The following is a 24725-nucleotide window of genomic DNA, read 5'->3' as shown; positions in this document are numbered from 1 at the left end:
AAGCACACACAAAGCTGTTAGTTAATACAAGGCAATCAATAGATATACATCTTGCGAAGGGCACAAGGCAAGGCTGCCCTCTTTCCCCATTGCTTTTCAATATGGCAATTGAACCACTAGCAATCTTAATTAGGCAGGACATTGAAGGAATTAAAATAAGGAAAAAGGAATTGAAAATCTCATTATATGCGGATGATATCCTAATATATATGAGTAATATCCAGAGAAATATCCCCAAATTATTGTCTATTATATCACAGTTTAGCTCATTCTCGGGATATAGGATAAATACTAATAAGTCTGAACTGTATTGGTTAACTCACCCGAAACAAGCTATAGAAAATATTCCGCTTAAGATTGCAACTGATTCATTTAAATACCTAGGTATTATAATTTCCTCAAATCCAGAACAGTGGTATTCTCTTAATATTTCTCCAATCTTAGAAACTACTAGAAATACATTGAAGAATTGGCAGAACCTTCCCATCTCTCTTTCTGGCCGAATTGCTTTATACAAAATTATACTATTGCCAAAAATCCTTTACATATGTCAGAATATACCGATCCTATTAAAGCAAAAAGATTTAAAGGGACACTCAGGTTTTATTAAATTTTCATTATTCAGATAGAGCATGTAATTTTAAACAACTTTCCAATTTACTTCCATTAAAAATAATGTTCACAGTCTTTTATATTTACACTTTTTTTGAGTCACCAGCTCCTACTGAGCATGTGCAAGAACTCAGACTATACGTATATGCATTTGTGATTGGCTGATTGCTATCACATGGTACAGGGGGAGTGGAAATATACATAACTTTGAAATGTGTTAGAAAAGAATCTACTATTTATTTGAAATTCAGAGTAAATGCTATTGTATTGTCTTGTTATCTTGCATTTGTTGATTATGCAAATCTGCTGCGTTTACTGGTCCTTTAAGACTCTTAAACATATCACTTAGAAAATTTATATGGCATGGCAAGAAACCTAGAATTGCTCTTGAAAAATTGTTCCTTCCTATAAAATATGGAGGATGTGCCTTACCAGATCTATGTTTATATAATCTTGTCTTTTTAGCCCGCATAGTAACAGATTGGATTCATTGTAAAGATTACGTAACAGACAATGACTTAGAGAGGAGTATAACCTTCCCCTATCTCCCTACAGCGTTAATTCATAATAAAATCACTGACATACCAAGAGAGATTAAGAAATTTCACTCTATTATTGTTCCAATAAAAGCGTGGCTAAAGATCTGCAACCTATTAAAAGTTAACGAAAAAATTTCAAATTACTTACCCCTAATGGGTAACCCGCAGTTTGAATTAGGATTACAAATATCACCCCTCCAAAGATGGCAAACAAAAGGACTCGAAAGGGTAGCACAATTAATAGATACAACAGGGAACTGCATTAAATCATTTAATGATCTTAGGAGTGAATTTAATATCCCACAAAAAGATTTTTTTATCTACCTTCAGTTAAGACATTATATTTGGAAGTTAACTAGTACATCAGGCTGGAATTGGTCGTTAGGATCATTAGAGAAATGGTTATTGCTGGTTAAAAAAGGCCAGATGTCTATCTCTCCTTGCTATCAATTACTCAATGCAAATAAAGGACCAATTAATATAACAAAAATAGAATTGAAATGGGATTCAATTATAGACCCACTTCGACTAGATGAGGGATTTTCCCAATTATCCATATCAATCGTTAAACAGACAACACTTTCCTCTACATGGAGGGAGTCACACCTGAAATTACTATATATGACATATATTACCCCGGAAAAGGGATATAGATGGGGGAATATTCAATTTAATAAATGTTCAAAATGCTCACTTGTTGCAGCTAATCTTAAAGGGACAGTCAAGGCCCAAAAAAACTTTTATTTTTCAAATAGGGCATGTAATTTTAAACAACTTTCCAATTTACTTTTATCAACAATTTTGCTTTGTTCTCTTGGTATTCTAGTTGAGAGCAAACCTAGAAAGGCTCATATGATAATTTCTAAGCCCTTGAAGGCCGCCTCTAATCACATGCTTTTGTATTTGCTTTTCACAGCAGGGGAGAGTAGTTCAGGTAAACCATATAGATAGCATTGTGATCACGCCCGTGAGTTGTGGCAGACACTGCACTAATTGGCTAAACTGCAAGTCAATAGATAATAACTAAAAGTCATGTGATTAGGGGCGGTCAGAAGATGCTTAGATACAAGATAGTCACAGCAGTAAAAAGTGTATTAATATAACAGTGTTGGTTATGCAAAACTGGGGAATGGGTAATAAAGGGATTATCTATCTTTTTAAACAACAAAAATTCTGGGGTTGACTGTCCCTTTAAGCATATGCTATGGGAATGCCCAAAGGTTAGAGCAATGTGGAAGAAGGTGGAATTTTGGTTTGATAGGAGAATAGGTATTACCCATGTTGCGCTTTCATATATAAAAATAATATTTCTTAGAACAGAAGAAGGACCTTCTTTAGATAAAGAATTTATTGTTAATATTACTATATTAGCAGCAAGATATTTACTGTTTAAAAAATGGAAGGAAACTTCAACCCCTAGCATATCAGAAATTATAAATTGCATAAAAAAGCAATGCATCTTAGAACAGTATGACTCAAAACTATTTGAACCACAAGATATCAATAGATTTTTCCAAAAATGGGCAGCATTTATAAAGACCCTTCCAAAAGAAGAAATAGATCATTTAATCTATCCATTTAGGAATTCAGATATAGTTCTCCTAGGAATTTGGTAAAGACACTGAAAATGAAGATGTGAAGAGAAAGTAACAACTAGACTATCCTCCCTCTTCCAAGAATCATTTTTCTTTTTTCTTTTTTTTTTTTTTCCTTTTCTCTCCCTCTCGTCCCCTTCACCCTTGCCCCTCCCTGGGTTGCCCATCCCCCCCTCCCTCCTTCCGGTTTATACTAATCATAATTAATTCTCCGAGCGCCCGCAAGGGAGTAGCTGAATTGCAAATTTAACCAAATAATAGTTAAGTAACAGATTACGGAACTATATAGGTAAAATTACTCAGAATATAACAACGGGCCAAGATAAGATAGTTGAAATAGAGGACCCACAAGGGTCAAAAGGTTATTATTTAGCTTAAATTCTTGTAAATGGTATTATCAGAATTAGTCTACAGATTGTTCTTAGATATAGGGCCCTTATTAGATCCAACTTATAACCCCTTCTCAGAAATCAATAACATTGTCGCTCCTAATATTAGGAGAGCTGCCACAACAGTAGAGGGATAATTGGAGAGGCAGTGGGGAAGAATCATAATTATCAAGCAGTATGTTATCGGTGGGGTTGGTGGGGAGCAGGAGCTCAGGGGAGAGGGGTCATCTTTTTTTTTTTTTTATTATTTATATATATTCTGGTTCATTATGGTTATAGAGGTAGCTAATTATGAAAGTCAAATGTAAATATAGAATAAGACATTACACTGATCAAGTTATGTTCAGAAATTGTTTATTTTCAAATTCGGAGCTGTGTCTCCAAGACAATGACAGAACAAACTGGAGCTGCGTCTCTACAATTTATGTCTATTTTGCTAATTATTTTCTTTTCTGTATGTATTGACTGAAAATGTGAAAAATAAATATTTAATACAAATTACATGCCCTATATGAATCATGAAAGTTTATTTTGAAAATGACTGTCCCTTTAAACATGTACCACTTATAGAATACATGTTTTAAAAATTAACAAGTACAAAATATACAAACAACCACAATGTTCCCAAACCAGGGAATCTGTCTGCCCATGTTCAGGCTTTTTAAGGCAGCATCTGGCCACCTTCATTCATCAGTTTGAAAAAAACGGATGAAAAGGTGCCTTTGTTTCACCATGGTTTCACTGCAAAGCCTATCGGCTCTAGTAGCCAACGGCACTGCTAATTTTTTTAGTGCTGTGGGCCATCAGACGCTTAGCTAAGCAGTGAAGCCACGGCAAAATAAAGGCACATTTTCATCCTTTTTTTTTTTTTTTTTTTTTTTAAATGATGAATGAAGGTGACCTTTATTTTTAGTGATGGTAAATCCGAGCATTTTTGAAACTCTAGAATTTACCATCACTTTAACATTGCAAAGCAACTGCTTGTGCAACCAACTGTGCAAGGGCAAGTCTTGTCAGTCATCCCGCTGTGTAACTCATCTTTGCAGGCTTCCATGAGCAAGTCTGCCCTGCAGGGGCTCCACAGCTGCATATGCAGCTGAACTCATAACGCTGCAAGGAGGAGGCTCAGATTTACTCTTTCAGGTGTTCAGTTACTATACTCAGAAAACAAGTTAAACATTTTCGAATAAAAAACGTAATTAAAATTTTGATGTGAGTTTATTCACTGTACCATGTGACAGCCATCAGCAAATCACAAATGCTTACACATACCATGTGACAGCAATCAGCCATTCACAAATGCATACACACTTATTCTTACACATGCTCAGTAGGAGCTGGTGACTCAAAAAGTTAAAATATAAAAAGACTGTGCACATTTTGTTAATGGAAGTAAATAGGAAAGTTGTTTAAAATTGCATGCTCCATCTGAATAATGATTGTTTAATTGTATTGAGTGTCCCTTTAAGACTGGCTTCTTTATTAGCCACAGAATAATCACATACCATAAGGCCTACACTTCAAACACAAAAATTATTTCAGAGCTTAGTTATGGTTTAGAATTAAGAAAAACACACACACAGAAGAGAGACTGGTGAATTATGGCACTTAATCTGTCCTGGGATGATTTCTCAGTTTATTTGATTAATTTTACACTACTTAGCCCATTTGGACATAAAAAGACAACAATGTCATTATATTGCAATATTTAAGTTAAGGTTAGCATTAGGGTTGCTCGATTAATAGCATATGCGATTTAAAACCACAATTAATCGCCGCGATTTTAAAACCGCGAGAGTTCGCGATTTTTTGCTAAATAAAAAAATCCTCAGAAGTGGCTGTAATATTGATTTGTTTGTGATTTCTTGCAAACCAGCTCCATCTAGTGGTTGCTTTTAGCACGCATTTGTAAAACAGCTGTTTTTACTTTCACTTTCTGTTCTCATAAGCAGCCGATCAATCTAGAAGTCTAAAAGCAGAGCACATGCAGGAATGAACAGGAGAGAAAGCCACTTACTTATATTTCCCCCTAGGGACGTCTGTAGTCTGAAACTTAGGGTATGTAAACATTATGGAACCTCACACACAATCTCCTGCTCCTCTGAGAAACGGCTCAAATACATAGCAGATGCAGTTAACCCCACGGCTCCCAAAAAGGCTAAAACTGCAGTCCCCTCTGCTACTGGGTTAACTTAACTGCATCTACAATGTGTATATATATATATATATATATATATATAGGTGTGCAACTGTGTATGTGATTGTATAGTGTGTGTGTGTGTGTGTGTATATATATATATATATATATATATATATATATATATATATATATTTTAGAGCTGCAACTAACGATTATTTTCATAATCAATTAATCGGCCGATTATTTTTTTGATTAATCGACTAATCGGATAAAAAAAGAAACAATAATTATTTCCCATATTTTAAATAAAATCAACATACTGAGTGTTACAAATATAAACTTCAGACTAAAACTTTACATTAACACAACTGTTTGTCCAATTTTTAAGCAGCAGAGCACAGTTTTATAATTAAACAAAACCAAACCAAAAACTGTTTGAAAAGAGGTAGAACTAGAAAGAGTTAGACTATAACTGTTAATAACATTCTGTTATTCACTCTTTCAGAAACTGCATTGAAATGTAAAAATCTCAACATGTCCACATGCTTCTGGCTAATGCTGGTTCTCTGTTTGCAGCTATATTTCCTGCAGCAGAGAAAAGCTACTCAGATGGTGTTGAGGTGCTTGAGATGTATAAGTAGGGTTTTGCCAATTTCACCAAAGTGGGATATTTATCTTTGTTAGCTCTTCACCAATGCAAAGTGTTTTTCACCTTGGCAAGGGGCCTCTCAATAAAGTAACCCTTGACTTCATTCTAACATAAAAAATATCTTGAATATCTATATGCAATGGTAAATAACCAGCTATAAGGTTAGGGGAAAATATCTAGTCCGCTCTAAAAATAACAGATATATACTTATAAAGGTTAAATCTGGTACATATCATCACAATTTATTAAAAATATAAAAAACAAATCAAAAGCACTAAGGACTATATATCAATAACAGGACAAAGCCTTACACATTTATTTATACAGTACATATAATCAGCAATAGTAAGCAATACGCTAATAATTGTGCAAACAGATAATAGTGCACATCAATTTAAATAACTCCCATCAATCTAGGGGCTAGGTGTAAATAACAAGCTTGGCACTATATCATGAAAAGCATAGTTCCAAATCACCTGATTTACTATAAACAATCCAAACGATGACTATTATATCTGGGTTGCACATAAGCCAGGGGTAGTTGTAAACGTATACTGTCCTGAAAAAGTGAAAAGTAGATGTCTGTAGACGTCCTTTAGGCTAAGGACATAACCATAAAACACAATACCATATGCAGGAGTTCATTGGAGTGAAGCCGCTGGTGTTGTGCAAAGACCAACTAATTGAGATTCGTTGCCAACTATTTTCATAATCGATTATGACGATTAGTTGTTGCAGCTCTAATATATATATATATATATATATATAAATAATTGTGTGTGTGTGTGTGTGTGTATGTGGCTTATACTGCTTCATTTGTTAATCATACCACTGTCCACTGTTAGAATGACTGTCCAAGAAAACATGACAATGTTGTGTGTCATAAGACCTAATAACTGGCTAGTGGCTACATCACAGGCAGCAAATTTTTTTTTTTTTTTTTTTAGGTTAATACTGTTTATTTAAAAAGTGGTAAAAAATCCCTTTCATAAATACTGCACTCACACTATGTGCCCTCAAAGACAATATGAGGTATCACAGATATAGCTAATCAGAAATGCAGTTCACAGATACAGTTCACATAGAAATAGTGTATCAATGGTAGCAGGAAATACTTTGGTTGCCCTAGATCATACCCAAGTCTGAAGTATAATACAAGTAGAAAAATACAGCTATTCCTGACACGTTTCAAAGGGTAGTAAAGTTCTTCTTCCTCAGAAATAATTGTTCTTTTACTTACCTATCAATATTATATATTTTGTTTAAGTAGAAAACCCAAGGTTCTGATCTAGTCCCATTTTGGTATATCTCATGCCACCCTTTTGCCGCTAAATGCGATCATATAAAAAAAAATCATTAACGTTTTCACAAACTTTGTGTTTCTCACTGAAACTATTTACATAGCACTTGTGCAGTCATAACAAAAATTGTTGTAAAAGCTTCATTGGGATCTATTCATAAAAATTCAGAAATAGCAGAGATGCATGGCTTTGCCATTGATTTTTTGGTAATTAGAAGGCCGCTAATTGCAACTGTGCACCACACTTTTTAAATGCCCAGCAGTGAATGGGTTATTTAATTAGCTGTTAAGGGTAATGGTATAGTAATTAAAGTATTACCCTCCCATCTGATACTTCCCATCTCCCCGATCTCTTACTGATTCCTCCCAAACAAACCCCCCCCCCCCCCCCACCTACACTCCTCACCAAAATCTTAGGTACTGGCCGACAGTCTGGCTTTATGCAGCTTAAGGCTTTTTTGTTTTTTTACTTTTCTTTTTTTTCCTGCAGTGTAGGGATCCCTCCTCAACCCTCCCACTTCCCTAATCTCTAGCAAACGGCTCTCTAACCCTCCCCCTCCTACTAGTGACAGCCATCTTAGGTACTGTCATCTGGCTGCCAGTACCCAGTTCATACGGTTTTGTGTGGTATTTATTTATTTATTTCCGTAGACTAGGGGTCCTTCCCCACCTTCTCTCTCCCAGCAATCATTTTGCAGGGCCCCGCTCTGATGTGCATTGTTTTCTGTAGTGTAGTGACCCATCCCTCCCTCTCCCTTCCAAACTTTGTTTTCATAATACAGGGCCAGGGACCCTACACTCCCTGTACCTAAGTTTTTCTTTTTTTATAACAAAGAATTCCAAGAGAACAAGGTTTATTTTATGAGCAAATTTTATTTTAACTATTTTGTGGTTTGTATTTTTATGCTCCAAGAGTGTATTGGACATTGAAAAACATGTACATTAAGATTCTGTAGTGTTTAATAAACTTTAGAATGCAAAATGAAAGTGTTATAGTCATTTATAAGAAAATTGCGATTAAATCGCAATCGCGTTTTTTTTTTTTCCCAAAAAAAAAATCACAATTTTTTTGTTTTGCCCATATCGCCCAACCCTAGTTAGCATCTTTCTTTGGAGGAAGCTGCACTGAAGCTCTGTCTCATAGAAAGCACTTACACAAAAAAAAAAATCAACAGATGCAATTTTTTAATTTTATTTCAAAGTTACCCAAATGTTGAATCACTTGAAAGTGATGCAGCAAATCTGTGAAAAGCTGATAAAAATATCCCATGAACATTTCTGTGTAAAAAATGAAGATATTTTACCTCAAAATGTTCTCAGCAACCACATCCTATTGTAAAGGGATTACAAGGTAGAGTGCATCTGGTATATCCAGACACAGCCTCTTTGTTTCCCTCCCCATTTTATAGAAGGTCACTATGAAAACTTGCAATATTCTAGTGAAATGCCACAAGATCACAGTAAAGCAAAGTGTGATGATGCTGATTGGATAATGTTTTTTGTTACCATGCAGGTGACAGTAAACATTGAGCTGAAGAAAAGTAAGTGATTGAGTATATGGGTAACACGTCCCATTAAACCCTAATGTGCAATTATTACTATAATTATTCAACTTAAGTTAACTATGTTATCTTTGAATAACACAGAAATTTAAAAAAAAATGTAAAAAGATGTTGGAATAGCAGATGGATCATGAAAGAAATTGAGTTTCATGTACTTAGTTTTCATCAGAATAGACAATAAATAAGAGAAATGACCAGAGGTCAACAAGGTATTAGGTACCATCATTTCACAGCCAGCATTTCAGTATTATCCTTGGAAGATTACAGTTTCCAAAGCTTTGACATGATTAAATCTGAGGTAGCTGCAATCAGCCACATCTCAAAATCCACCAATGCATTGGTCATATTTACACCTATTAGGGAAAGACCAGCAAAGTGAATGGAAGATGGCTTGTGGATTTCTGTTAACAGACAGATTTTGCACTGGAATATATTTTAATATACAGTATAATTTGATTAAACACTGCTTTACACTAATAAAAAAAAAAATCATAGCTTAAAGGGACATCCCGGTCAAAATTTAAATGCACATAGATAAATTACATCTTTGAATAGAAACTTATTTGCAATATACATGTATTGACAAAAATGCTTATAGTAAAATGTATTACGGTTTTAGTGTTAGCAATCCGTATGTTGTCTCTCTCACTATGTTTTACATATATGGAAACAAGACCATGACCTGTCTTCACACAGCTTTTTGTCCTTTTAAAAATCAGGGTTATGTATTCATTCCTAGATCCCACCCTATACGTTTTACATAAGTAAGATTAGATATCTAAGTTCTAACCAGTATATCGCAAGGCTGTGGCCTCAGTTAAAAAAAGGTTTATTCAGCACAAGAATATCACGCTCCGTGTTACACAAGAATCAATATTATGTACAAGTTTAGATTTTCCAGATTCTTAGCACATGGCATCACACTGACAAACGTCACAATAACACAGACCCATTCTCACCAAAATATATCCCTGCTTGAAGTGAAATGATTCCTACATGTTTATAAAGGGAGTAAAGATAGATTTGCCTACCATCAATTTACGCATTATGTTCAAACACTTACTGCAAATGGCTCCCTTCAATGGGATTTGTGCTTGTACCATCTGGTATTGACTCAATTTGTTAATTGCTGACATGATACAAGACCCACTATCACTCTGAGCAGCTACAGTATTTAAAATTTTGGTGAACCGACAATATCTAGCTATGCTTCACATGCACGTGCAGAGAAAAATGCTAACACTAAAACAGTAATAACTTTTACTATAAGCATTGTGCAGATCTATTCTACTCTAAACAATCCTCTATTCAGTGAGCTTCTTGAAACGTAGTATGGGTTGATTCTGTGTACATAGATTTGCAGGGAAGCAATGGCATTAAAAGACACGCATAGTCAAAATTAAACTTTCATGATTCAGAAAGAACATGCAATTTTTAACAATTTTCCAATTGACTTCTCTTATCTAATTTGCTTTGTTCTCTTGTTATCCATTGTTGAAAAGTCTGCATAGGTAGGCTCAGAAGCAGTGTACTGCTGTGAGCTAGCTGCTTGTCACTGTCTCAACCAATGTGTCCAGCTAGGCCCCAGTAGACCATTGGTCTCCTTCAACAAAGGATTCCAAGAGAATGAAGCAAATCTGATAATAGAAGTAAATCTGAAAATTGTATGAAACCCAAGTTATCTTTCATGATTTTGTTCCTTTAAAGTCTATTTATCAACTCTGTGTGTTAATCGTATAACATTTTGCTGTGAAGAAGCAGCAAGTTGTAATTTCTGCAAACACAAATTCACAGTTTTGAGAACTAAAACAAACAAACAATAATATGTGATAATATCTTAAAGCTAGAAAAATTGTCCAAAATAATGTTACAGAAACCTCTGGGAGAACATGACATTGCGAATGGTTTAATGGGATTAATTTAGCAATATAAAAAAAAAACACATTACAGCCATGAATATACAGCATCTTGCTATATAATTAAAAACTAATCTATATTGCAGGATGAATATCCTTTGGAATATAATGTATCTTAAATAGAAACTATCTTAAGATAGATTTTTCCTCAAAAAGCATTTTAATTTAAAAAAATCTGATTTAAATAAATAATCAGAATTAAAAAAAAAAAATGATGATTGTTTTTTATCCACCCTGATATCTAAAACAAGTTTATGGTTGTACAAATAGATATTTTATTACATTGCTGAATACCTGTGCTACACAGGTTTTCCTTTACGTACATACCTAGGATCTTGTTTTGTGTTAATGATTAAATCAATGAACTTACTTGCGGTAGTTGACATTTAGATTTGCTGTCATGACACTCCCATAGGTGCACAAAACACAGGCTCCAGCTGTGCTGTCAATGATGGTTGCAATGCAGCCTCCATGTGTGAGCCTGAGCATAAGGTGACAGCATAGGATGAGTTAAAAGATGTGACATTTGAAAAATAATGTAATATATTTTTTGCAGACAATAAAAAAAAACAATGTTAGCTTGGCGTAGTCTTAGGGCTAAAGTGGCGTTTGCAGGCAGACAGGTTCACTAATTACAAAAATACGTTCAAAATAAATAAATAAGTAGCGAGGTTTTGTGCAAAGAATCTACATGTGATACTATTTTAGACTATAGGTCTTGTCATCCTAAACACGTCAAACAAGCTATCCCGAAGGAACAACTGATCAGGGCTAAACGATTATGTTCACAAGAATTAACATATCAGGGACAAGCAGGTGAATTGTTGGAGAGGTTGGAAGTGATATCATGGGTCATATCAGATCATGTTTAGTATTGATATTGTTGGTCCTACTAAAGCACATGATCTGCATCATAGTCCTGTCGCTCTTCTACTACTTATAGATAATTCTGAGTTCTCTTTTATCTGTAGCGCTAGGGAGATTGGCTTACTATGCTGCATCTCCATGTGTATGTAGTTAGAAATATTGCATGTCTCAACTCTGAGGGTCACTACTGTCTGTTTACTCTGCAGGTTGCATAGTTTTTTCTAGGAATTGTCTATGATACACAAACCAGTTTATAATAGGTCCTTATAAATCTCTAAAAAGAGTATAGCTGAGAAAGACATTTGAGGACCTGTAACAGAAAATCTGAATATTAAGAAATAAACATACTTTAGTTACACACAACTGTGGCTCATTGCAATGCCATACCAGAATGATACACCCATTATAATGAATATTGGGGGTTTGTCCTCTTCTCCCCTAGACAAACATTAGGTGGTATGGAGTTTAACCCCTTAATGACCGGACCATTTTTCAATTTTCTTACCCTTAATGACAATGGCTATTTTTACATTTCTGCAGTGTTTGTGTTTAGCTGTAATTTCCCTCTTACTCATTTACTGTACCCACACATATTATATACCGTTTTTCTCGCCATTAAATGGACTTTCTAAGGATACCATTATTTTCATCATATCTTATAATTTCCTATAAAAAAAATATAAAATATGAGGAAAAAATTGAAAAAAACACACTTTTTCTAACTTTGACCCCCAAAATCTGTTACACATCTACAATCACCAAAAAACACCTATGCTAAATAGTTTCTAAATTTTGTCCTGAGTTTAGAAATACCCAATGTTTACATGTTCTTTACTTTTTTTGCAAGTTATAGGGCCATAAATACAAGTAGCACTTTGCTATTTCCAAACAACTTTTTTTCAAAATTAGCGCTAGTTACATTGGAACCCTGATATCTGTCAGGAATACCTGAATATCCCTTGACATGTATATATTTTTTTTTAGAAGACAACCCAAAGTATTGATCTAGGCCCATTTTGGTATATTTCATGCCACCATTTCACCGCCAAATGTCATCAAATAAAAAAAAAAGTTCACTTTTTCACAAATTTTGTCACAAACTTTAGGTTTCCCACTGAAATTATTTACAAACAGCTTCTGCAATTAAGGCACAAATGGTTGTAAATGCTTCTTTGGGATCCCCTTTGTTCAGAAATAGCAGACTTATATGGCTTTGGGGTTGCTTTTTGGTAAGTAGAAGGCCGCTAAATGCTGCTGCGCACCACACGTAAATTATGCCCAGCAGTTAAGGGGTTAAATTAGGTAGCTTGTAGGGAGCTTGCAGGGTTAATTTTAGCTTTAGGGTAGAGATCAGCCTCCCACCTGACACATCCCACCCCCTGATCCCTCCCAAACAGTTCTCTTCCCTCCCCCACCCCACAATTGTCCCCGCCATCTTAAGTACTGGCAGAAAGTCTGCCAGTACTAAATAAAAGGAGTTTTTCTTTTTTTTAATAAAAAAAAATAAAATGTTTTAGCTGTGATGGACTCCTGCCTTAGCCCCAACCTCCATGATCCCCCCCCCAGCTCTCTAACCCTCTCCCCTACCTAATTGCCGCCATCTTGGGTACTGGCAGCTGTCTGCCAGTACCCAATTTGCCCCCCAAAAAAGTGTTTTTTTGATCTTTTATTGCCATTGTAAATGTTTTCTGTAGTGTAGCAGCCCCCCACAATACCCCAACCCCCTCCCCCTCCCAGATCCTTATATATTTATTTTTTCCCCCCTCTTCCCTCCTCATTGGTGTCAGTGTGGGTAGCTAATCGCGCGCACGCGCACGCGCGCCCCCGCACGCTCCCGGCACCCGGCGTGCACATTGCACTTACAGGAGCCGGATGCCGGGTAGCGATGGGCCGCCCACCCGCCTCCCTGTTGCGCTCCCACCCACCAACGAACCGGCACCATCGCTACCGGTGCAGAGAGGGCCACAGAGTGGCTCTCTCTGCATCGGAGTCTTCTGAAAGGGTATTGCAGGATGCCTCCATATGGAGGCATCACTGCAATACCCTGAGAGCTGCTGGAAGCGATTGCGATCGCTTCCAGCACTCTCTTAGACAACTGACGTACCAGGTACGTCTATTGTCATTAACTGTAAGTTAATGCATGACGTACCTGGTACGTCAGTTGTCATTAAGGGGTTAAGTGAATCTTGGAAGGGCCATGCACTCACTAGGCTTTTAAATAGTAAAATAATGAATTTGTTTAAACAAGCACTGCTTTGGACACACTTACCGCTTCCTCAGACATGCTGATGAAGGGGATTATTTTTTCAATAATCAATATTTGATATTTTGATATGTAAAAAATGTAATGAGGGTGGGAAAACCATCAGATCTCATAAACCATCAGTACTACAAGGTCCTCCCAGGAATTTTAGAAAGGCAAATTAGCTTGATAACTTTTAAATCTTGCTATGTAGGGTTCTGGGATTGAAGTAGACAAACCTACATTACAATAAAATGCTAAAAAAAAAGCCCACAAAGATTTTGAGTAATTTCTCGCCATGTCGGTGAAGTGCTGATCAACAGGCTCTTAGACTCGTTAAATATTTTTCTAAAACAGACTTAAAAAAAAAAAAAAACAGTATGAACTAACAAATTTCTAAATGTATAATGCAACCAAAGTTTACCTGCAAAACGGATTCTGTTTTAACCCCTTTAATTCAGGCACAGTTTTGTTTGCAGCAATTTTAGGTTTCTCACTGAAATTATTTACAAACAGCTTGTGCAATCATGGCACAAATGGTTTTAAATGCTACTCTGGGATCCACTTTGTTCAGAAATATCAGCCATACATGGCTTTGGCATTGCTTTTTGGTAATTAGAAGGCCGCTAAAAACAGTGAAGGGGTTAATTAGGTAGCTTGTAGGGTTAAATTTAGCTTTAGTGTAGAGATCAGCCTCCCCACATTCTACCCCCTGACCCCTCTCTGACCCCTCTCAAACAGCTGTCTTCCCTCCCCCCACCTCACAATTGTCACCGCCATCTTAAGTACTGGCAGAAAGTCTGCCAGTACTAAATAAGTGTTTTTTGGTGTGTGTTTTTTTAATAAATATTCTGCAGTGTTGGATACCTCCTTAGCCCCCAAATAGCTCTCTAACACTCCCCCCTCTACCTATTTGCCGCCATCTTAGGTACTGGCAGCTGTCTGCCAGTACCCAGTTTGCTGCAAATTAGGCACATTTTTTTTACAAAAAAAATTTAAAATAACCTTTTTTTTGTTATACTGTAGCTGTCCCCCTCAATACCCTACCACCCTCCCCGATCCCTTTATGGCAACATATCCCACATAGGATCCGCCTCATTGCCCCTACCTCCCTCCTACCCCCTCAATGACGCAGGTAATTTTTTTTCTTTCTTCCCTGTAGCGTAGAGGTCCCACCCGCTGCCGCCTCCTACAGCGATGGGCCACCCATCCGCCTACCTCCTTACCCTCTCACCCACCAATGATCAGCACCATCGCTGTCCGATGCAGAGAGGACCACAGAGTGGCCCTCTCTGCATCGGTAACTCTGCAAATCTATTTTGAGCGAGATCGGGGCAGAGAGAAGCCAGGGTACGCCGCTAGTCATTAAGGGGTTAAGCAATTTTCCAATTTACTCCTAATATATCAATTTTTTTTTTCACTTGGTATCTTTATTTGAAAAAGCAGGAATGTAAGCTTATGAGCAGGCACATCTTTGGTTCAACACCTGGGTAGCATTTGCTGATTGGTGGCTAAATGTGTGTATATTTAGTATATATATATTCTCTCACTTAAATATTACTGCAACAACCATAGGAATTCAAAAATGTTTAATGACACAATCTGCCCTACATATGGATAGGTTATTAGAGTATTTATTAGATTACCCTAGTTCTGTTTCAGAACTATTTTATACTGAATATTAAACAGGCCTTCTATTGATATAACTTATAAGCAAGGAAGCTGGGTACATAAAATGTTACTTCAAGCAGTATTCTGTGCTTTAAACACTCTTAGGCCTAGATTTAGAGTTTGGCGGTAGCCGTCAAAACCAGCGTTAGAGGCTCCTAACGCTGGTTTTAGGCTACCGCCGGTATTTGGAGTCAGTCAGGAAAGGGTCTAACGCTCACTTTCCAGCCGCGACTTTTCCATACCGCAGATCCCCTTACGTCAATTGCGTATCCTATCTTTTCAATGGGATCTTTCTAACTCCGGTATTTAGAGTCGTGGCTGAAGTGAGCGTTAGAAATCTAACGACAAAACTCCAGCCGCAGAAAAAAGTCAGTAGTTAAGAGCTTTCTGGGCTAACGCCGGTTTATAAAGCTCTTAACTACTGTGCTCTAAAGTACACTAACACCCATAAACTACCTATGTACCCCTAAACCGAGGTCCCCCCACATCGCCGCCACTCGATTACATTTTTTTAACCCCTAATCTGCCGACCGCCACCTACGTTATACTTATGTACCCCTAATCTGCTGCCCCTAACACCGCCGACCCCTATATTATATCTATTAACCCCTAACCTGCCCCCCACAACGTCGCCGCCAGCTAACTACAATAATTAACCCCTAATCTGCTGCCCCTAACACCGCTGACCCCTATATTATATTTATTAACCCCTAATCTGCCCCCCTCAACGTCGCCTCCACCTGCCTACACTTATTAACCCCTAATCTGCCGAGCGGATCTCACCGCTACTATAATAAAGTTATTAACCCCTAATCCGCCTCACTCCCGCCTCAATAACCCTATAATAAATAGTATTAACCCCTAATCTGCCCTCCGTAACATCGCCGACACCTAACTTCAATTATTAACCCCTAATCTGCCGACCGAATCTCGCCGCTACTGTAATAAATGGATTAACCCCTAAAGCTAAGTCTAACCCTAACACTAACACCCCCCTAAGTTAAATATAATTTAAATCTAACAAAATAAATTACTTATAGTAGACATGCTCTTCAAAATCTAATAGCTACATACAATTAGTGCAGAAAGTTACTCTAAGGATGGTAATATGCGAAGTTAAAATCTGTGTTCAAGTAGTATAAGCCAGAGCGTATCCAGTTTAGATTAATGTTGTTATATTTATTTTAGTTCTAATTGTGTTTTGTTTTGTTTTACACACTAAAGTCCACGTTACTAGTGGTGTGCTATTGGACTCAAACTTGTAAGGCAGACTGCTTAGTGCACGTTTTACAAATTGAAGATAAAAAGTTAGTGTGCAAGCAAAATCCAATGCATGCTTGAGGACTTTGGATATCGTGACCGTGTTAACTAATTCTTCCCATAGACTTCAATGAAACATGCTCACGCGCTAACCCGACTAACTGTATATTTTGCTTATCACGACCCGTGCTGACTTTAGCTCACAAATTGTAATCTAACCCTTACCAGATCGTTAAAATGGTAATCCACTGCCAAGATATCTTCATTTTTTTATTTTTCATCTTCTTCCTTGTTCCTTTGTCCCATGTGACACAGCGTGAATGCGCCCTGAAGGTGAAACTATGCACAGTTTCCCCAGAATGATCAGCTGCCGGATTGACCGATTAACCAGTCCAACGCCTAGATTTAGAGTTCTGCGGCCAAAGGGGTGCGTTAGCTACGCGTGCTTTTTTCTGGCCGCACCTTTTAAATACCGCTGGTATTGAGAGTTCACAGAATGGCTGCGTTAGGCTCCAAAAAAGGAGCGTAGAGCATATTTAACGCAACTTCAACTCTCGATACCAGCGGTGCTTACGGACGCGGCCAGCTTCAAAAACGTGCTCGTGCACAATTCCCCCAAAGAAAACAATGGGACCTAACACTCTAAACATGTACCCCGAGTCTAAACACCCCTAACTTTACACTTATTAACCCCTATCGCTGACCCCTGCATATTATTATTAACCCCTAATCTGCCGCTCCGTAAACCGCCGCTACTTACATTATCCCTATGTACCCCTAATCTGCTGCCCCTAACACCGCCGACCCCTATATTATATTTATTAACCCCTAATCTGCCCCCCACAACGTCGCCTCCACCTGCCTACACTTATTAACCCCTAATCCGCCTCACTAACCCTATAATAAATAGTATTAAACCCTAATCTGCCCTCCCTAACATCGCCGACACCTAACTTCAAACATTAACCCCTAATCTGCCGACTGGAGCTCACTGCTATTCTAATAAATGTATTAACCCCTAAAGCTAAGTCTAACCCTAACACTAACACCCCCCTAAGTTAAATATAATTTAAATCTAACAAAATAAATTAACTCTTATTAAATAAATTATTCCTATTTAAAGCTAAATACTTACCTGTAAAATAATCCCTAATATAGCTACAATATAAATTACAATTATTTTATAGCTATTTTAGGATTAATATTTATTTTACAGGCAACTTTGTAATTATTTGAACCAGGTACAATAGCTATTAAATAGTTAATAACTATTTAATAGTTACCTAGTTAAAATAATTACAAAATTACCTGTAAAATAAATCCTTACCTAAGTTACAATTAAACCTAACACTACACTATCAATAAATTAATTAAATAAAATACCTACAATTACCTACAATTAAACCTAACACTGCACTATCAATAAATTAATTAAATACAATTCCTACAAATAAATACAATGAAATAAACTAACTAAAGTACAAAAAATAAAAAAGAACTAAGTTACAAAAAATAAAAAAATATTTACAAACATTAGAAAAATATTACAACAATTTTAAACTAATTACACCTACTCTAAGCCCCCTAATAAAATAACAAAGCCCCCCAAAATAAAAAAAATGCCCTACCCTATTCTAAATTAAAAAAGTTCAAAGCTCTTTTACCTTACCAGCCCTGAACAGGGCCCTTTGCGGGGCATGCCCCAAAGAATTCAGCTCTTTTGCCTGTAAAAAAAACACATACAATAACCCCCCCCAACATTACAACCCACCACCCACATACCCCTAATCTAACCCAAACCCCCCTTAAATAAACCTAACACTAAGCCCCTGAAGATCTTCCTACCTTATCTTCACCATACCAGGTTCACCGATCGGTCCTCGGAAGTCTTGATCCAAGCCTTGGAAGTGTTGATCCAAGCCCAAGCGGGGGGCTGAAGAGTGACGTCCATCCTCGGGCTGAAGTCTGGATCCAAGCGGCGACTGAAGAAATCCATCATCGGGCTGAAGTCGGAAGTCCATCATCGGGATGAAGTCTTCTATCAAGCAGCATCTTCAATCTTCTTTCTTCCATCATCTTCCAGCCGACGCGGAACATCCTCTTCTCCCGACGCCTACTCGCCGAATGACGGTTCCTTTAAACGACGTCATCCAAGATGGCGTCCGTCGAATTCCGATCGGCTGATAATTCCGATTGGCTGATAGAATCCTATCAGCCAATCGGAATTCGACGGACGCCATCTTGGATGACGTCATTTAAAGGAACCGTCATTCGGCGAGTAGGCGTCGGGAGAAGAGGATGTTCTGCGTCGGCTGGAAGATAATGGCTCCGGAAGAAAGAAGATTGAAGATGCTGCTTGATAGAAGACTTCATCCCGATAATGGACTTCCGACTTCAGCCCGATGATGGAGTTCTTCAGTCGCCGCTTGGATCCAGACTTCAGCCCGAGGATGGACGTCACTCTTCAGCCCCCCGCTTGGGCTTGGATCAACACTTCCGAGGCTTGGATCAAGACTTCCGAGGACCGATCAGTGAACCTGGTATGGTGAAGATAAGGTAGGAAGATCTTCAGGGGCTTAGTGTTAGGTTTATTTAAGGGGGGTTTGGGTTAGATTAGGGGTATGTGGGTGGTGGGTTGTAATGTTGGGGGGGGGTATTGTATGTGTTTTTTTTACAGGCAAAAGAGCTGAATTCTTTGGGGCATGCCCCGCAAAGGGCCCTGTTCAGGGCTGGTAAGGTAAAAGAGCTTTGAACTTTTTTTTTAATTTTTATTTTTATTGAGGGTAAACATTTACAAGACAACGAATTTGCTCATTCATCGTATAGACAAAAAAATAAAAAATAAATATCTACCAAATACATGGGATACTCGAACATCATTTGTTACCAAACATATTAATTTGATTATTGCACACAAAGAAACAAGGAAAAGGCATTTCAGGAGCAAATAACATAACTACCCCCATTTTTTCCCTCAGAAACCGGAGAGGCCACTCTTGGACCCCCATTATCACACTCATTAGCTAGGGGTTAGAAGCGAAACAGGCCACTTATGGACCTGTTTTTCTCAGTTGCACCTCCCATAATTACCCAGACCCCAAATGGGTCCCAATGACACCAGATGCGAAGGAGGGCAATGGACAGGTAAGATGAATGAAATGATAGGGCCACTCTTGGACCCTTAATATTGTATGAACAGAGAAGAAAACAAAAAAAAAAACACAACAAAACAAAGAAAAAACATTGCTATAGTACATGACCAGAACCATCACAAACATTATATGGGCACAGTGATATTGTCAGGTAAAGATTAAGCAAATATAGGCTCTTACCCTATGTGCTTTCATGTGCCTGGCGAGAAGCTATTAGCTGGGTAGGTCCAGAAAACTAAAAGATAAACGGAGGGCGGGGGGGCTAGACTAGTGTGAGTTCCCCCATGACTTGGGCCATTAATATTAAGGAATTCCTATTGACTAACTGTTCCTGCTGATATCTCGAAACGAACCCTATATAGCAAAAAATCTTAGTTATCTATTGGCATTTGCACCACAGAGTACCGCGGAGCAAAAAAGCTCTGGAGGGAGTTCTGAGCCCAGTATAGTAGACCAAAACAATGTGTAACAGGTTTTGGGCCCCATAAATAGCGACAGGGACCGTTAACTAACATTAGCAATCGTCACACTTAGTAAAAACTTGATTTATATAATACAACAACTATGGGAGACTACCCAACCAGTCAGCCCCCTTTTGGACCCTCTAGAGAAGTTTATTTGTATATGGCATAAAGACTAGTAGCTTCAGTATATCTCTACCATAAGTAACATTCTTGTAAAGCTTTTAGATTGTCCAGTAGGTGAAACAAACATTTATAATACACTAACATTGCATAACTGTATACACATAACTGAGTATTTGTGATAAGAAATGTCATCATGGGGCATAAGATAACTTCATATTGAGAAAACAGTAGCTGGCATTGTATGCATTGTCTCATCCACAGCGCTAGCTGTACTGCTCTGTGAGGAACTATAAATTTAGGTAATAAAAAGTTAAACCAGTTATATACTTTGAAACAACTTAGGTAGCTAGGCTAGAATCCCCCAAGTCAAATGTGTCCAGAAGCCCCATCAGGCAAGTTCTCAGGCCTCAGGGCGGTCATTTATATACACAAAACATCTGGGGTGTAACAGGAACATACTTGAAAAAAAAAAAAAAAAAAAGTGCAGAAATTTACCCCACACCAACCCGGTCTTCCATGTCGTTGCTTGCATTGTAATAGACGTGGGAAGTCCAGACCCCATAAAGATCACAACACCAAAAAGGCATAGCTGGCCAAGGAGTAGCTCCAATCCACAGGTATCTAGTAGCAGGCAATAAGATATGGACCCATCGGTCCACCTCTGAGCCGCCAAGCGCAGAGACATCTCCTATTTCTTTCAAGAGAAGGTGGCCTAATGACGATATCTCCATCCCAGGGTATGAGCTCTCCGTATACTCACTTCCCCAGTCACCCTCCTGTGAATCAAACTCGCCTCCAGCGGAGGGAAGCCTCCCGGTCTCCCAAGCATCTATCACATGGGTCAGCACATTACGATCTAGCAGGACCGGCACTCCACAGATTTCGGCAAGACCTCCCACACTTCCATCTCGTAGTCGCTCCATCTCAGGAAGGTCAGGCACGATACAAAAGTTCCCAGCACTCATCTGCACAGCTCCTGACTTCTCACCAACATCCACCATTCCCTCCTCATCGGCTAGAATACGTTTCCCTGATACGTGTGCTGCTTCAAGCTTTGTGAGTAAATCATCAAATCTATTTAGGATCGATTTCTCATATGCGGCAAATAGGGTCTGTAGCGTGGCGTAGCTGGTTTCCTCCATAGTCAAAGGGAAATCTGCGGCCTGCTGTTATCTCCAAAATCAGCGATGCACCAGTGTAGTCGCCTTATTCGTTCAGCCAGATGCTTTACATGAGCCCCCAGATGTTCTTAATATTCGTTCAATGTCCCATTACTGTTCCACAAAGGAAAAATTAGATAAAATTAAAGTAAATTCAGGAGCCTCCTAGGTACACGTCTTATTGCTTTGGCTGCTGGCTCCGCCCCCCCAGCTTTGAACTTTTTTTAATTTAGAATAGGGTAGGGCATTTTTTATTTTGGGGGCTTTGTTATTTTATTAGGGGGCTTAGAGTAGGTGTAATTAGTTTAAAATTGTTGTAATATTTTTCTGATGTTTGTAAATATTTTTTTATTTTTTGTACTTTAGTTAGTTTATTTCATTGTATTTATTTGTAGATATTGTATTTAATTAATTTATTGATAGTGTAGTGTTAGGTTTAATTGTAGGTAATTGTAGGTATTTTATTTAATTAATTTATTGATAGTGTAGTGTTAGGTTTAATTGTAACTTAGGTTAGGATTTATTTTACAGGTAATTTTGTAATTATTTTAACTATTTTAGCTATTAAATAGTTCTTAACTATTTAATAGCTATTGTACCTGGTTAAAATAAATACAAAGTTGCCTGTAAAATAAATATAAATCCTAAAATAGCTATAATATAATTATAATTTATATTGTAGCTATATTAGGATTTATTTTACAGGTAAGTAGCTTTAAATAGGAATAATTTATTTAATAAGAGTTAATTTATTTCGTTAGATTTAAATTATATTTAATTTAGGGGGGTGTTAGTGTTAGGGTTAGACTTAGCTTTAGGGGTTAATACATTTATTAGAATAGCGGTGAGCTCCAGTCGGCAGATTAGGCGTTAATGTTTGAAGTTAGGTGTCGGCGATGTTAGGGAGGGCAGATTAGGGGTTAATAAGTGTAGGCAGGTGGAGGCGACGTTGTGGGGGGCAGATTAGGCGTTAATAAATATAATATAGGGGTCGGCGGTGTTAGGGGCAGCAGATTAGGGGTACATAGGGATAATGTAAGTAGCGGCGGTTTACGGAGCGGCAGATTAGGGGTTAATAATAATATGCAGGGGTCAGCGATAGGGGTTAATAAGTGTAAAGTTAGGGGTGTTTAGACTCGGGGTACATGTTTAGAGTGTTAGGTGCAGGCGTAGGAAGTGTTTCCCCATAGCAAACAATGGGGCTGCTTTAGGAGCTGAACGCAGCTTTTTTGCAGGTGTTAGGTTTTTTTTCAGCTCAAACAGCCCCATTGTTTTCTATGGGGGAATCGTGCACGAGCACGTTTTTGAAGCTGGCCGCGTCCGTAAGCACCGCTGGTATCGAGAGTTGAAGTTGCGTTAAATATGCTCTACGCTCCTTTTTTGGAGCCTAACGCAGCCATTCTGTGAACTCTCAATACCAGCGGTATTTAAAAGGTGCGGCCAGAAAAAAGCATGCGTAGCTAACGCACCCCTTTGGCCGCAGAACTCTAAATCTAGGCGTTAGACTGGTTAATCGGTCAATCCGGCAGCTGATCATTCTGGGGAAACTGTGCATAGTTTCACCTTCAGGGCGCATTCACGCTGTGTCACATGGGACAAAGGAACAAGGAAGAAGATGAAAAATAAAAAAATGAAGATATCTTGGCAGTGGATTACCATTTTTTTTTTTTTTTGAATAATTTTTATTTGAGGCTCAAAATAAGGCATACATAAATATAAAACAGTGATAAATGAGAACAATGCAAATTTTGCATGCAGTAAGAGTTTCAGGTTGGCAATAGATACATCATAAAATAAATAGAAAAAAAAAAAAGGTAATATATCAACAGTCTGCCAAATAATAGATAAACCTCCTAAAAAGACACAATAGGTCACTTTTGGGCCTCAGCAGTGTAGAAGAACACAAATCACAGAAGATTATTTTTGATCAAAGGAGACCACTCTTGGGTCTCAGATGAATGGCCTCATTTTCCAATTTTGATACACAGTACATAGAAAAAACAATAAGCTGCACATATATTACATAACCCAGAACAATATTAAATATACATCGTTAGGTTTGGGGAGAGGCAATACTATTATTGACATAGCCTATATTAATAACTTTCCTACAAGTTTAATCCCTCTATAAACACTTTAAAGAGCTACATGCTAGATAGAAACCCATCAAGCCTCCTCTCTACCAACCGTTATCAGAATGGGAAGTACAAAGGGAAGGTTTAAAGGCCATATGAATATATTCAGGAGCAAGGTATTAGCCGAGTATGATAAGTATTATGTGAGTGAATCTCCTGGGGTAGGCCATTATATTAAGCAGCTTTGGTCAAACAATAGTAGGGATTTGAGCAAATAACATTATATCTAACATTAGGAGAATACTAGAGCTTGGATCTAAATAAAGAACAAAAGAAGAAACATGGCTCTCAATGCTACATGTCGTTATGTCTAACACAGAGAAACATATGTGCCTCCTGAACAGTCCAATGACAGTAACTTCGACAGCCTAACATCAGGAGAAAAATAAAAGATAAACACAAATGGCATACAGTAACATTAATTTGTGGAGCCTGTACGGATCATACAGCCGCCATGTATACATCACAGTTCTGAGGGCGTCACTGTCATTTCTGGAAAGCATTTTTCAGCCCATCCATAATGTCCCTCAAATCTTAAAGAGTCTGTAAGTATACTTAGGGGTGTATTAATGGGGTAGCCGAGTCTCTAGTGTCACAACTGGAAGGACGGGCAGCCCTAGTGTGTAACAGATTTACCCAATGCCCATTTTCCAGTGGCTTTGACCCCAGATGCGTGTACCGAGGGTGTATCGGAGAGCAGGTGCTAAGCGGCTACTCACTCCAACTCCGGCAGCTAGTAGAGTGGATTACCATTTTAACGATCTGGTAAGGGTTAGATTACAATTTGTGAGCTAAAGTCAGCGCGGGTCGTGATAAGCAAAATATACAGTTAGTCGGGTTAGCGCGTGAGCATGTTTCATTGAAGTCTATGGGAAGAATTAGTTAACACGGTCACGATATCCGAAGTCCTCAAGCATGCATTGGATTTTGCTTGCACACTAACTTTTTA

At 37.9% G+C, this 24725-nt stretch overlaps 1 protein-coding gene across 1 annotated transcript in view; it reads right to left on the bottom strand.

Moving 5' to 3' along the window:
• Nucleotides 1-24725, bottom strand: part of LOC128650513 (acyl-coenzyme A thioesterase THEM4) — a 62921-nt gene that overhangs the window by 15240 nt on the left and 22956 nt on the right. Inside the window, exon 5 of the mRNA XM_053704424.1 lies at nucleotides 11073-11183. Coding sequence (XP_053560399.1) covers nucleotides 11073-11183 — 111 coding nt within the window. The remainder of the gene's footprint in view (nucleotides 1-11072; nucleotides 11184-24725) is intronic.

The sequence above is a fragment of the Bombina bombina genome, chromosome 1 (assembly GCF_027579735.1).
Source record: "Bombina bombina isolate aBomBom1 chromosome 1, aBomBom1.pri, whole genome shotgun sequence".
Lineage (NCBI taxonomy): Eukaryota > Metazoa > Chordata > Amphibia > Anura > Bombinatoridae > Bombina > Bombina bombina.
This window is presented reverse-complemented; position numbering and strand designations above follow the sequence as displayed.